Source organism: Mustela lutreola, chromosome 5 (assembly GCF_030435805.1).
Source record: "Mustela lutreola isolate mMusLut2 chromosome 5, mMusLut2.pri, whole genome shotgun sequence".
Classification (NCBI taxonomy): Eukaryota; Metazoa; Chordata; class Mammalia; order Carnivora; family Mustelidae; genus Mustela; species Mustela lutreola.
The window spans coordinates 39,323,309-39,336,967 of NC_081294.1; the positions used below are offsets into that span (position 1 = coordinate 39,323,309).

The 13,659-nt window shown below is 36.8% G+C and overlaps 1 protein-coding gene across 2 annotated transcripts in view; it reads left to right on the forward strand.

Moving 5' to 3' along the window:
• The window catches only part of NDUFS4 (NADH:ubiquinone oxidoreductase subunit S4), a 114,071-nt gene that overhangs the window by 70,182 nt on the left and 30,230 nt on the right, over window positions 1-13,659 (forward strand). For both annotated transcript variants that reach the window (XM_059173961.1, XM_059173959.1), the window contains exon 3: window positions 2,807-2,979. In XM_059173961.1, the coding sequence (XP_059029944.1) occupies window positions 2,807-2,979 (173 nt within the window). The remainder of the gene's footprint in view (window positions 1-2,806; window positions 2,980-13,659) is intronic.

Below are 13,659 nucleotides of genomic sequence, written 5' to 3' on the forward strand. Positions count from 1 at the left end.
TTTAGCTTTTTTGTAGTCATAGAAAATTATGAATTGTTATTTATAAATATTTTACCAATAAAATGAGAAATCTATAAAAGGCAGTATTGACATCTTCAGAGCATTTGTATCTTTTATAAGTGGGTTTTTTAAAAAACCACAGGTGATCTGTATTGCAATACCAACATAGAATCTAGAGATAATGTCTTTGGTTCAATATTGTTTAGTTTGCAGATGTTTTATTTATTGATTTTGAGGGAGAACAAAGAATTCAAAACACAAGTAAAGATTTCAACATAGTGCTTCATAGTTCTTTTCAAGTATTACATTGTTTTAATGGAATCTTGGAGTGGGAGCTTTTAGCCCATTGAAATGTGGCTTAAAGGACAGGTTCTTCTGTCACTAGCTGAAGCTGTGTGGATGAAATGATAACAATAGTGTCGTAATGCATTTTAAAAGTGTGAGAAATCAGTTTGTCTAGACTAAGAGTGTGCCTACAGGGACTAGGAATTTTAGAGCTTCTGTGCCCTTTAGGTGTCAAGTATGTGAGAGATGCCAAGCCTTTTCATCCTCAGTCTTTGGCAGCAGCTCAACTCCGCTGCAGTACCTTACATGTCTTCTGCAGGCAAAAACAGGGATTCTGTGTCAGGACAACTTAGGCTTCAAAATTCAGGAACTTATTTGTGCCAGTGCCAACTTTAAATTGGGGAATGATATCAATTAAAAAAAAAATGCCATACTTTGAGAAGCCATGGAAGCCCTGATAGTTCAAAATAAAAAGAGCTTAGCAACATTTTATAGCCACTAAGAGAGGTTTTCTGTCCTTTTTTAAAAAAAAAAAAAAAGAAAAAGAAAGAAAGAAAAAAAATTATCCTTTTCTAGGTTAATAGTACAAATCAAGAAATGCTATTTCCTTTTTAAAAAGTTTTTTTTTTAAATCATTTTGGCATTTATTTATCAAAATATAGGAGGTTATAAAGAAAAAGTAAATGTTTCCTATAATCTCATCTTCCTGAACTAGTGTTGAGTTTTAATACATTTCTTTTCCTGTAAGTCTTAAAGAGGAGCTAATTTATAGCTGTAGTTTTTATGAACTGAGCATGGAGGGTTTGCTGTGGAATTTGGAAAAGATGCCTTACCCTGTAATTTTGTAACACACTTACATTGTTTGTTTATAAGCCACTTCAGCTCTAGCAGAGAAAATATGACTTTAATATAAAGATATATAATATTAAAAAATAAGTTTATATGATGGGTTTTTGAGGACTTCCCAGGAGTCTCTTTCAGCTCTTGAGTAGAGAAATATGCTTCAGAAAGTCATCAAATATCATCATACCTGAAATTTCTTTGAAATTGAACTTGACAATTAAAACTTATCAGTTAAAAGTTATATTCATACATTTAAAAATTATGAACCAGTTGTACTTTTTGCTTTTATTTTATCCTGTACGTAAAGAAACTTTAAAAATGTAGGTGCATACTGGAAATGCATATTTGTATAAATACTTGTATGGATTGTTTTGGTTGTTTCTCCAAACAGACAAGCTGTGACAAAGTAACCACACCTAATTAATTATTGGTACAAGTAGAAAGGTATTGTGTTAAGCAGAAGATTGATTGGAAGCCAGTTAAAATAACTTAAACAATTTTGTAAAATCTGTGAGTAGGAAGACTAGTGCAGTCAGAAATACATTTAGTATTTTCCCAATACGTACCAAAGCACCAAGTGTTAACACTAATTATTTGGTCCATATCGTTTAGAATGGAACTATAAATAAACATTCGTCTTCTTTAGCAGATATATTACAATGAAATTGAAATTCACAAAATTTCCTGGTTTTCGCAAATTTGGTATCATTTTCATGTTAACTCTTATTTTTAATCAGTTATTTAAAATTTACTTTAGTAAATGAATCATGATGTTATAATGATCTTACTTTGATTACCATTGGTATCAAAATGGTAATCAAATAATCAAATAATGGTATTACTACAATTACTGAATGGAGACTTAAACTCTGAATTAACTTCACTCTTTTGTTTCCTAATTTTTACTATATTTGATAAATAGGTCTAATCTGAGGCATCAAAATTATGTGCATTTATCAGTTGAGCATTTGTTACTGGGTAAAAATTATTTTTAAAAAAGTCAAAGTTACCATTGTTTTCATTTCACATTTCTGCAAAAATGTTGTAACTTTTTGGTTTACTTTTTCAAAATAGATTTGAAAAAGAAATTCATTGAAATTGAGTTTGAAAATGAAATTGAAATGAAATTTTCTTTTCCTTAGATTTCACCAAAGGGAGATAAAATGCTAATTAAAGTTGTTAATTGATTTTGTTTACCAAAAGGCTAAGGCCTTCCTTAAAGAAAATGCCTTGTTGTAAGCAGTTTGACACTGAAATCACTGGTAATAGATTTTTTTTCTATTTAAAAATTACTGATTTTTAAAATGTCCTTACTTTTAATATCCATTCACATTTTTTTCTCTCCTTACTAGTTACACCAGCTCATGTAATAAGAGTCTACTGATGACAGGCTCTTCTACCAGCAGACTCTTTAGAAATTGCCAATGCTTTGTTGGACAGAAGGGACCTAAATTTTTTTCATGAACCCTTTCCCCCTGTACCCTAACACTCCTCCCAATATACCTTTTCCATATATCAAAATAGCAAATTATAGGGTAAAACAGTAGAGTAGTGAAGTCAGAAAGCCAAAAACCCTAGTTTATAAATCTGAACAGAATTGCATGGGTATACAAAGCAGTAAAACGTACATCAGAGTGCATATGGGCTGTTGGAAATGTGTTTGCTTGTTTTTCTGTAGGATATTACCACTTTAACTGGTGTTCCAGAAGAACACATCAAAACTAGAAAAGTCAGGATCTTTGTTCCTGCTCGCAATAACATGCAGTCTGGAGTAAATAACACAAAGAAATGGAAGATGGAGTTTGATACCAGGGAGCGATGGGAAAATCCTTTGATGGGTTGGGCATCAACGTGAGTACTTTGATTTAATTTGAATATTGTTTTCTGCTCTTTCTAGATTTTCCTTGTAAATATATTGAAGTGTAAATTTTTTCTTATATAGTATACTTTTTGAGGCCATATGTGTAGGTATCATGTTCAATGATAGACAATGTATTACATTTACATATATATATATACATACATATATATATATATATATATATTTAGTATTCATGTTAAGTGGGGCCCAGCACAATAAATCCTAGAAACAGTCTTTTCAGAGTACTGTTTATTGAATGAAATGGCTGACAGTGTGAGCACTGTTAGCATGGGCCCCAGATGATGTATATTAGTTTTAGATACAATGTGTGAATAGTGTTAATAATTTAATGACACTTTTTTATTTATTTTTTCATCTTTGTTTTTAAGGAGAAGAGTTTAGAAATTAGCTATTTTGAGGGAAACTTGTAAGTTCCTGTGATCTTGTGATTAACAAATTTACAGTGCATTGGAATAAAGTGGTTATAAATTCTGTGGCACCAATGAAATAAGTCAGTGACCTAAATCTCTGTGGTGGAATAAAACTCAAATGTTAAATAGCAGAACTACCTCTAGCTGAATTAAAGTTGTTCTTACTAGAGAAAATAGCCAGATAAGCTAGAAAATGATCAGTCTTGTTGAGACTCCTTGAACACTTTATATCCAGTCTGTAGTTGAAAGTGGTTATCTGTTTAAATTATGTCTAATGGTAGAAAAGCATGATATTTAACATCTTATCTAAGTACCTGGGAGAGTTTTTGTTAAAAATGTCTGCCATGCTGCAATTTAAATAGAACTGTAGGGGCTCCTGGGTGGCTTAGTTGGTTCAGGCCCAGCCTTCCGCTCAGGTCATAGTCCCAGGGTACTGGGATTGAGCCCCGTGTTAGGCTTCCTGCTCAGCAGAGAGTCTGCTTCTCCCTTTCCCTCTCCCCCAACATGTGCTTGCTTGCTTGTGCTCTCTCTCTCAAATAAATGAAAATCTTTTAAAAAATAGATTTTTTTTTTTTTTAGATTTTATTTATTTATTTGACAGAGATAGAGATCACAAGTAGGCAGGAAGGCAGGCAGAGAGAGGAGGAAGCAGGCTCTCCACAGAGCAGAGAGCCCGACGTGAGGCTCGATCCCAGGATCCTGGGACCGTGACCTGAGCTGAAGGCAGAGGCTTTAACCCACTGACCCACCCACGCGCCCCCAAAATAGAATTATTTTAGTAGAACTCTAGTAGAATGATAATTTAGTAGAATTATATTTTATTTGGCAAAATAATATACAGGCAGAATTTTTAGGTGTCCATACTCAGTGTTTGAAGTGTCATGATTACTCTCTGTCTCTCTCTCTTTTTTTTAAGTTTTATTTATTTGAGAGAGTGAGAGAGCACAGCAGAGGGAGAGGGAGAAGCATACTCCCTGCTGAGCAGGGAGCCCAATGCAGGGAAGGGCTCAATTCCAGGATCTAGGATCATGATCTGAACTGAAAGCAAACCCTTAACAGACTGAGCCACCCAGGCACCCCTGAAATGTCATAATTACTTTTTCAGTCACATGAGATTTTAATGTTTTCTTCTATATATGCAAGACTCAACAATTGTACTATTTATTGATGGCATTTGCATAGTTTTGTTAATAAATCAAACAATCAAATTGGCTTTATTTAGTGATTTATGAATCAAGTAGGATCACATCTAGCTAATAGAAAGGAGCTCTAAAGAACTATGCAGGGATGCCTGGGTGGCTCAGTTGGTTAAGCAGCTGCCTTCGGCTCAGGTCATGATCCCGGCGTCCTGGGATCGAGTCCCACATCAGGCTCCTTGCTCCGCAGGGAGCCTGCTTCTCCCTCTGACTCTGCCTTCCACTCCGTCTGCCTGTGCTCGCTCTCGCTCGCTCTCTCTCTGACAAATAAATAAATAAAATCTTAAAAAAAAAAAAAAAAAAGAAGAACTATGCAAAATGAAGATTTGGATTTTTTGTTTGTTTTTAATTTTATTTTTAAGTCGTCTCTACACCCACCATGGCACTTGAACTCACAATCCTGGGATCAAAAGTCAGTCACATTCTCTACTAACAGAGCCAGCCAGGCACCCCCCAAATAGAAGACTTTTATTGGCAGAAGGGATAGAGACAAGGAAGGCACAGATCACCTCATCTTTCTTGGGGACAGAAGGGGTCTGTTAGGTGGATTGCCTCATTGTTGCTGACTAGGAAATTCTAGGATTGACTAGTTTAAGATTACATTTCTGGAAGAGCTTGACGCTACAGTTAGGTTACATATGAAGTCTTGCATTGTTGATGTGAGGCTTAGCACAAGTGACTCCATTTGGGACCTTTTTTTTTTTTTTTTTTTTTTTTTAACAATCCCTCCTCCTCCCCCCCCCCCCCGCCCCACCCCAGTTAGAATTAGACTCCTAGCTTAACTGAGAGATACGATTAAAATTTAAGGCATTAGCATTACTCCCAGCTACCACTTTGAAATACTCACAGCTTTTATTGATCCTTTGTGTGGTGTATATATAGGTCTTGATCCCTTTGACAGACCCCGACTTCAGGTTTGTAATTTTTAAGTTGGTCATTCTTTTTGTTCCTTTTTGATGTTTCAGTCTTAGGGAGAACATTTGCTTCAGTGGGTAGAGGCTACAGCATGCATTTATTTAAAGCCTTGAAGAATATGGCATGCCAGGGAGGCTACTATGATTATAATAAGCTAGATAATTCCCAGCATTTCAATTGGATTTTCAGACCATGGTCTCCAAGACCCAAACCAATCAAAATTGATTAAGTTCAAGACTCCATGGAAGGAATCACCTTTTTACACCAAGTGGCTTTCTCAGTGATCTTATGTAACTAAGTTTCAACTTCCTCAGAAGTGGTAATCCATAACAGGTGGTGTTGACCAGGGAAGTAGAGTCCTGCCAAAGGAAGTGAATCCTGAATGCCTCCCAGTAATTCCCATCTTAATCTGTGGCTCCAGACTGGAAAGGTGACAGCCATGGAAGCCAGTAATATTTTAATTATAGAGCACACAGGCACTTTTATTCTGCTTACCCTTGCCTGTGTCCCTTTCTTTATATAGAGCCTGGATGCAAAGTTCTTCAAGTTTTGAGGTTTTCAACAAAAGACATGGAAATGAACCAAGGGGTCTCTAGTATATAGATCAGAGTTTTTGATGACAAAAAGAGAGGGTTTCACATAAGAGACTCTTAGTCTCACAAAACAAACTGAGGGTTGCCTGGGGGAGGGGGGAGGGAGAAGGTGGTTGGTTTATGGACATTGGGGAGGGTATGTGCTATGGTGAGTGCTGTGAAGTGTGTAAGCCTGATGATTCACAGACCTGTACCCCTGGGGCAAATAATACATTATATGTTAATTAAAAGAAAAAAAGAGAAAGGGTTTTGGCTCAAGTATAACATCTTGATTTGGTGTCTTGGGAGGAAATAGCATACATCAGTGTCACCTTCTTCTCTACTTCAATTTGTTTTGAAGGTTTCCAATGTTTTTAATGGGAGTAGATGTTAAGCAAAGCCATTTTAAGCTGTGAAATACATGGCTGAGGTTCTAGTCCTTGGAGTTTGTCTGCCATTTAGTGGTGAGGAGAAAATGGGAGAACCCCTTCCAAGGAGAGTCAAGGGTTATCTTTGGACTTAGTGATTCCAAGGATGGGAGAAAATTAAAAATATTACTTTGGAAAGTTGTAGCCAGGTATTTGAGGAAACTAGAAAAATTCAGGATCTAGTCCAGTTTACAGGCATATAACAAAACCTCAAAAATAGTTTAGGACAAGATCTAACATTTAAAAGATGCACACATTATCTTACTCTCTACAATGAACTCAACTTTTTTTTTTTAACCAAAGATAATCACAATAAAACTAATATATTAACAGTAAACTTGGCCTGATTGTTTGTATAAGTACAATGAGAATAGTGATTGACCATTTAATTTTTTTTTTTAAAGATTTTATTTATTTATTTGACAGAGGGAGATCACAAGTAGGCAGAGAGGCAGGCAGAGAGAGAGAGGAGGAAGCAGGCTCCCCGCTGAGCAGAGAGCCCGATGCGGGACTCGATCCCAAGACCCTGAGATCATGACCTGAGCCGAACGAAGGCAGCGGCTTAACCCACTGAGCCACCCAGGCGCCCGACCATTTAATTTATTTTGAAGACTGCTTTGCGGGAACTTTTCATAAGGAATCTTTGAACTCTCAAAAGCTTCTAATGGATTTGCCATCAGATTTTATTTCCAGAACCATTTCAGTCAAAGCCTTGGTGACATAGCCAATATTTCCAATTGTGTCTTGTTATAAGGAGAATATATTTTTATTTAAGCTGTGTAATTAATTAACTATATTACTATGAAAATAATACACATGGGGTGCCTGGGTTGGCTCAGTTGGTAAAGCAGCCGTCTCATGATCTCAGCTCAGGTCTTGATGTCAGGGTCGTTTGTTCAAGTCCTGCTTTGGGCTGCACATTGGTCATGGAGCCTACTTAAAAACAAAAATACTCAAGAATTTCATCTTTATTTACAAAGATATACTTTACCAAACTGTGGTAAGTCATAAATAGTTTAAGGTAAAAAGTTTTACAAAATCTGGAAATAAAAAATATTAAAGAACCAGCAATATTTCAAATAAGAAATTATAAAAAATAAGTTGTCCTCATTCATTCCCGTTATTAATTCTTTGGTTTTTTAAGTAAGCCCTTTGCCCAACACGGAGCTTGACTCACTGCTGTGAGAGCCACATATGCCCTACCCACCACGTTATTAAATTTTTTTTTTAAGATTTTATTTATTTATTTGACAGAGAGAGATCACAAGTAGGCAGAGAGACAGGCAGAGAGAATATAAGGAGAAAGCAGAGAGAGAGAGGAGGAAGCAGGCTCCCTGCCGAGCAGAGAGCCCGATGCGGGACTCAATCCCAGGACCCTGAGATCATGACCCGAGCCGAAGGCAGCGGCTTAACCCACTGAGCCACCCAGGCGCCCCATGTTATTAATTTTTGAATATGGTTTTTTTCTAATAGTTCTGGAAATTCCTGCCCAGTTCAGTTTTATGATTTTAGTTATCAGAAACTTATACTTGTCAGGGCATCTGGCTGACTCAGTAGAGCATATAACTCTTGATCTTGGGGTTGTAAGTTTGAGCCCACAATGGGTATAGAGATTACTTTAAAAAAAGAATCTTAAAAAAAGAAACCTATACTTCTCAAAATCCTTTCCATGAATCTCCTTGAAAATGTAGCACTTTTGCAGGAACGTTTAAGCATCAGAGTAAAACAACATCTCTCAATGACAAGATTTAAAAATGTCTGTGGTTAAGGATCTGACAAGAGTCCCTTAAAATGGAATTGACAAGGAAATTTGGTTATTTTTGTGTTACACAATATTTTAAGATAATAAGTAGAATTATGAGTGATAACATTATACCAGGATATCAGATTTCTAAGAATTTCATATAATTTTTAGAACACTTAAAATCCGTACCTGTGTAAATACAACATAAAGAAGGCTTAATATTTTGACTATGCTTCTCCTGTCATTTAACATACCAAATAAGCCTAATCAGTTTAACAGCTCTCTTTTTATAAGGAGAGAATACAGATCTTTTCCAGTTTTCCAGGGACCCCTAGAAAATCCTCAGTTTAGCTCAAGGTAAAAAATACTTCATTTGGAGTTTAATTTGTGGGAAGTTGATTAAAAATATCATAGATTAAAAAACACTCCATCAGGGGCGCCTGGGTTACTCAGTAGGTTAAAGCCTCTGCCTTCAGCTCAGGTCATGATCCCAGGGTCCTGGGATCAAGCCCCACATCAGGCTCTCTGCTCGGCGGGGAGCCTGCTTCCTCCTCTCTCTGCTTGCCTGTCTGCCTACTTGCGATCTCCATATGTCAAATAAATAAAGTCTTTAAAAAAATAAACAAAAAACACTCCATCAAGTAGGATCATAGATTACTGTGTTTGAATCAATAGTTACCCCATTAACCATAAATTAAAGACTTGGGGGGCAAATACAAAAAATTAAATCATTATAAAATAATAACCTTAGTTGTTCTAATAGGGAAAATTCAGTGTTCTTAAGTAATAAAAGACCTGATAAAAACAACATGAAACATATGAAATTATTTTGAGATTATAAAATCTTTGTTTTCTAGGCAGATTACTTTAAAAGGTAAAGGAAGAAGAATTTTTTAGTCTCTTATCAAAAGCAAACCAGTAGTCCAAGAAAACTTTGTCCTTTTCACAGAGAAAAAAACCCACATTCTAATTTAGCACTAGTTTGTTTATTTAATTTATTCAGAGAGTGCATGTGAGTAGGGGAGGGGCAGAGGCAGAGAGAATATCTTTTTTTTTTTAAGATTTTATTTATATATTTGACAGAGAAAAAGAGCGCGTGCGCACAAGCAGGCAGAGTAGCAGGCAGAGGGAGAGGGGGAAGCAGGCTCCCTGCCCAGCAAGGAACCAGATGTGGGACTCAATCCTAGGACCCTGGCTTCGTGACCTGAGCCAAAGGCAGCCACTTAACAGACTGAGCCACCCAGGTATCCTGGAGAGAAAATCTTAAGTAGGCTTCACACTCAGCGTGGAGCCTGATGCAGGGCAACATCTCATGATTCTGAGATCATGACCTGTGCCGAAATCAAGAATCAGATGCTTAAGGGACTGAGGCACCTAGGTGCCCCTATGCTAGCTTACCATAAAACACCTTCACCTATATTCATTCTAATCTTAGCCAGTCTTGACCATGCCTAATGTACCTGTCCAAAGATTCCTTTTCCTCAAACTTTAGTGGCTCTAATTACATATATTAGAATTTTTAACCCTAGAAACCTTAAAATAAAGTAGGCTCTGTGCCCAAAGTGGGGCTTAAACTCATGACCCTGAGATCAAAAGCTGCATGCTCTACCAATTGACAAGTGCCCCTAAAATACTTAATTTTTTTTTTGGAAGATTTTATATATTTATTTGAGAGTAAGAAAGCACAAGAACGGGGATGGTCAGAGGGAGAAGCAGACTTGCAGGGAGCCTGATGTGGAACTCGATCCTTGGATTCTGGGATTGTGACCTGAGCTGAAGGCAGTGTCTTAACCAACTGAGCCACCCAGATGCCCTAAAAATCTTAATTATTAATGAAAATAAAGAAATAAATGGTTATGAAATTTTTTTTCTTTAGCACTCTGTGAATTGGCAGACTCATAAATACTTTTTATTATTTCTGGAAATGCATGTTGTCCTGTAGTAAATTTCTTGGACACAAAACATGTTTGTTAATAGATCCAAATACTTAGAGTTCCTCTGTAAAAGGAAGTCAAAGTAATCGGAATACAGATAAACCTGTATTCAGTAATTAACATTTCAGTTTTTCCTACTTGTAAATGATCTATGTATTTAATGATCCTCCATCACTTAATTTAACACAACTTTAAGGTTTCAGGTTAACAAAAAGATTTGGGGAAACGATTTTAAAAATTCATCAAAGAACTTTTATCCTGCTTTCATCTATTTAATTCACTTGTTCTTGAGACACCTGGTTGGCTCATTTAATTAAGCATCCAACTATTGGTTTTGGCTCCATTCATGATCCTAGGGTCATGAGATTGAGCCCCAAGTAGGGCTTCACAGTCAGTGAGGAGTATGCTTGGTATTTTGTCTCTCCTTTTGCCCCTCCCCACTCTCATGCACGTGCGTGCTCTAAAATAAATGTTTAATTCACTCATTCTCAATAATTACATTTAGATAACTTATGAAAATTCATCATATTGTTACTTTTCTTGCTGACAAGTTCTATAACAGAGATAATGTGAACATATTTGGCTACTAAGTCCAAGTAGAATAAAAGTTTATGTCTGCATTATATTCACTATTGATAACTTTTTAAAGACCTATTTTAATCAAACCAACAAACTTAAATTAGCTTTGATGCTGAATATGCATTAATATGAAAAGCATTGGGTTAATTTCTCTTTATATCTGAGAAATTTAGGGATACCTTAATTCAAAAAATGCTTAATTTTCTTTAAACCAATTTAAGAGAGCTCTTTTACAAATTAATTTTACCAATACCATCTAGATTTTTAAAAAATCTGTAACATATATTTAGACACATGTAGACATACAGACAGATGTAATGGAGAACTTACAACTTCTATGTTAAAATTACTGCCATGAATCAGGTACAGTAAATACACAACTCATTAAGTATAAAAGAAGTTGGATCTAAGTTCTTTTTCTAGTAGCTAGAATAAGTTTACCTGCTCAGTTGGCTAAATATTTTTTACTAATATTTCTGGAGGAAACATCTACTTCACTTGAGCTGATGTTGACAGATTGCTTAGGACCTTTGAGGATACTTTTTTCTGGTGTCCCAGTTGATTACAAATGAAACACCAACCCTTGGGCCATTGTTGATGGTGAGCCCCTAGGAAGGTGTGGTGTGGGGGATCCAGATGCCTGGCCTTGGAGCTATTATAGCTGTAAGGCCAGTAGTTTGGCAGACCTTTGTTTGTGGTGGTGTTCCCCAGTTCTTTGAAAATGCTCATCTGTTAACCACAAGTTCAGTCAGTTGTCTCCCATCATGTTTTCTGCTTATTTATCGATCCACTAATCTCAGGAAATAATCCATTTACAAATAGGGCAGCTAGAGCAAATTGGGTGATCTCGTTTATTATATGGAGCCCCGGAATGCTGTAGGAAGGAACCTTCCAAGTGGGCTTAAAGTCTGCGGCAGATTCATCTTTGAATAATTTACCAACTAATGTGAATGGGTCAGATTCTGGGAATGGCTTTTAAAGATCAGTTGGCTGTTCTGTCCACCTTTTCTAGTCCACAAAGCAATCAGGTTAAAGGTTAAGGATCCTGGATACCGTCCTTGAAGTTAGACAGTCCTGCATTTTGGATCCAGTTGTGGGCTTCACCAAGTCCCACCAGCATATGCACAAACTGATGAGATCTGGCAGCCTGGGGGGCATAGGCCCTCAAAATGACCTTAATAAATTCTTCAGAAAACTTTGGGGATCCTCCTTGGGTTTAGGAAATTCTTTAACTATGGTTTTTAGTTTGGTCTTTGACCAGGGAGTGAGTCACCCGGCAGCCTCATGTGAATTTATCATAAAAGGTAACCTTTTAATAGTCTCATCAGAGTGGAATGGCTGTTCAGATATAGGATGTGGAATACTCAGGTCAAGGAAGATTGGGGGGAGCAATAGAAATCATGTCAGTTTTACTTTTTTTAAGTACCTCTTGTATCTTTAATTTTTCATTAGCAAAAAATGAAGCAATTTGATACGTTTTGCAAGCTTCTGAAAACCATTTAAAACACATATCCCATTCTAAGTTTGTTCACTTCAGGAACCCCTGTTTTCAAGTGGATTTCTTAAATGAATGATCTCATCTAATTGGAATGTTTGCCATAATGGCCATTGTAATTCCAGGTTGTCTCTAATAAAATTTTGACGTTTTTCTAGATATTTAAAGCTTCTGAGACTATAGTTCTTAGACAAAATATGCAGGTGTGCCAAAAGGTGGCATGCCTAACTTTTTAGAATTTAAGGATCTCCCTCTGTTTTTGTTTTTGTTTTTTTTTTTTTTTTGCCTCCTCCCCCGCTCCCCTCCGCGCAAGCTGAGCCTTTGGGTCTCAGAGCCAAACTAATACCTGAAAGGGATGTGCTGCTGCATTGGGGATTTTGTGGTATTTTGCAGTATACCTCATTGCACAGAAATTTTCTTGAGGTTGGCAGTGATACAGTGTCAATCTAATCCATTCTGCAACCAACTTCTACTAACCTGGGAATCTTTGAGTTTGGTGGTGAATATTCTAGAATTTTGAATTCTTAACGTGTTCCCACTGATTCTTGGAGCTTTTTGGCTTCCAGCATCCCTACTAGCATTAACCTTTACACAACACAAGACAAACAGACACATATACCTTAACATATTGGCAGTAACCAAGAGATGTTAACTGTGTCCTGGCCATGAGATAGCCCTTTGTGTACCACCAGTATTTTCCATCATGGAACCTTGGACTGGGGAAAGGATTGAACTAGCAAATACCAACAAACGGGGTCTGGAGGCTCCATATCAGTGGGAAACTGCAGCTGCCACTAACAGTTCCCATATGGCTCTTGGGACAGAATCAAGGACTAGGGGTTTTCACCAGTTAAACCGGAATTCCAGAATTGTGATGTTATCTATCAGCAGCTCCCAGCATGGGACTGACTAGTAAGTCAGTTAGCTTGAGATTGATAGAGAGTGGAGCTGAGAATCAAGAAGAACTTACCATGGCTCTTGGAAATGGTGAAAAAGACCAAGAACTCAAGGGTTTGTGGGTCCCATACACCTGTCACTCATTGTCTCTGAATGCCATCAGAAAGTTGCTTCAGATCCCACTGCTGCCATTAAATTGGTTAAAAACAAAATTCAGCTGAGTAAATTTAAAGAACAAATTGGTTTTATTCAATGATTCATGAATCCGGCAGCATTCCATCTAGCAAATAGAAAAGCTTCTAAATGGTGTGTGAAATGAAAGACTTACAGGAAGAAGGGGGCAAGGACAAGGAAAGAGCTGATTATCTCACCTCTCTGGTATTCCAGATTAATTCTTTTAAGATTACATTCCTGAGAGAAATTGAAATTGCAGTTATGTTAAAGTGAAGTCTTGATTTGCTGATGTGGGGCCAAGTACA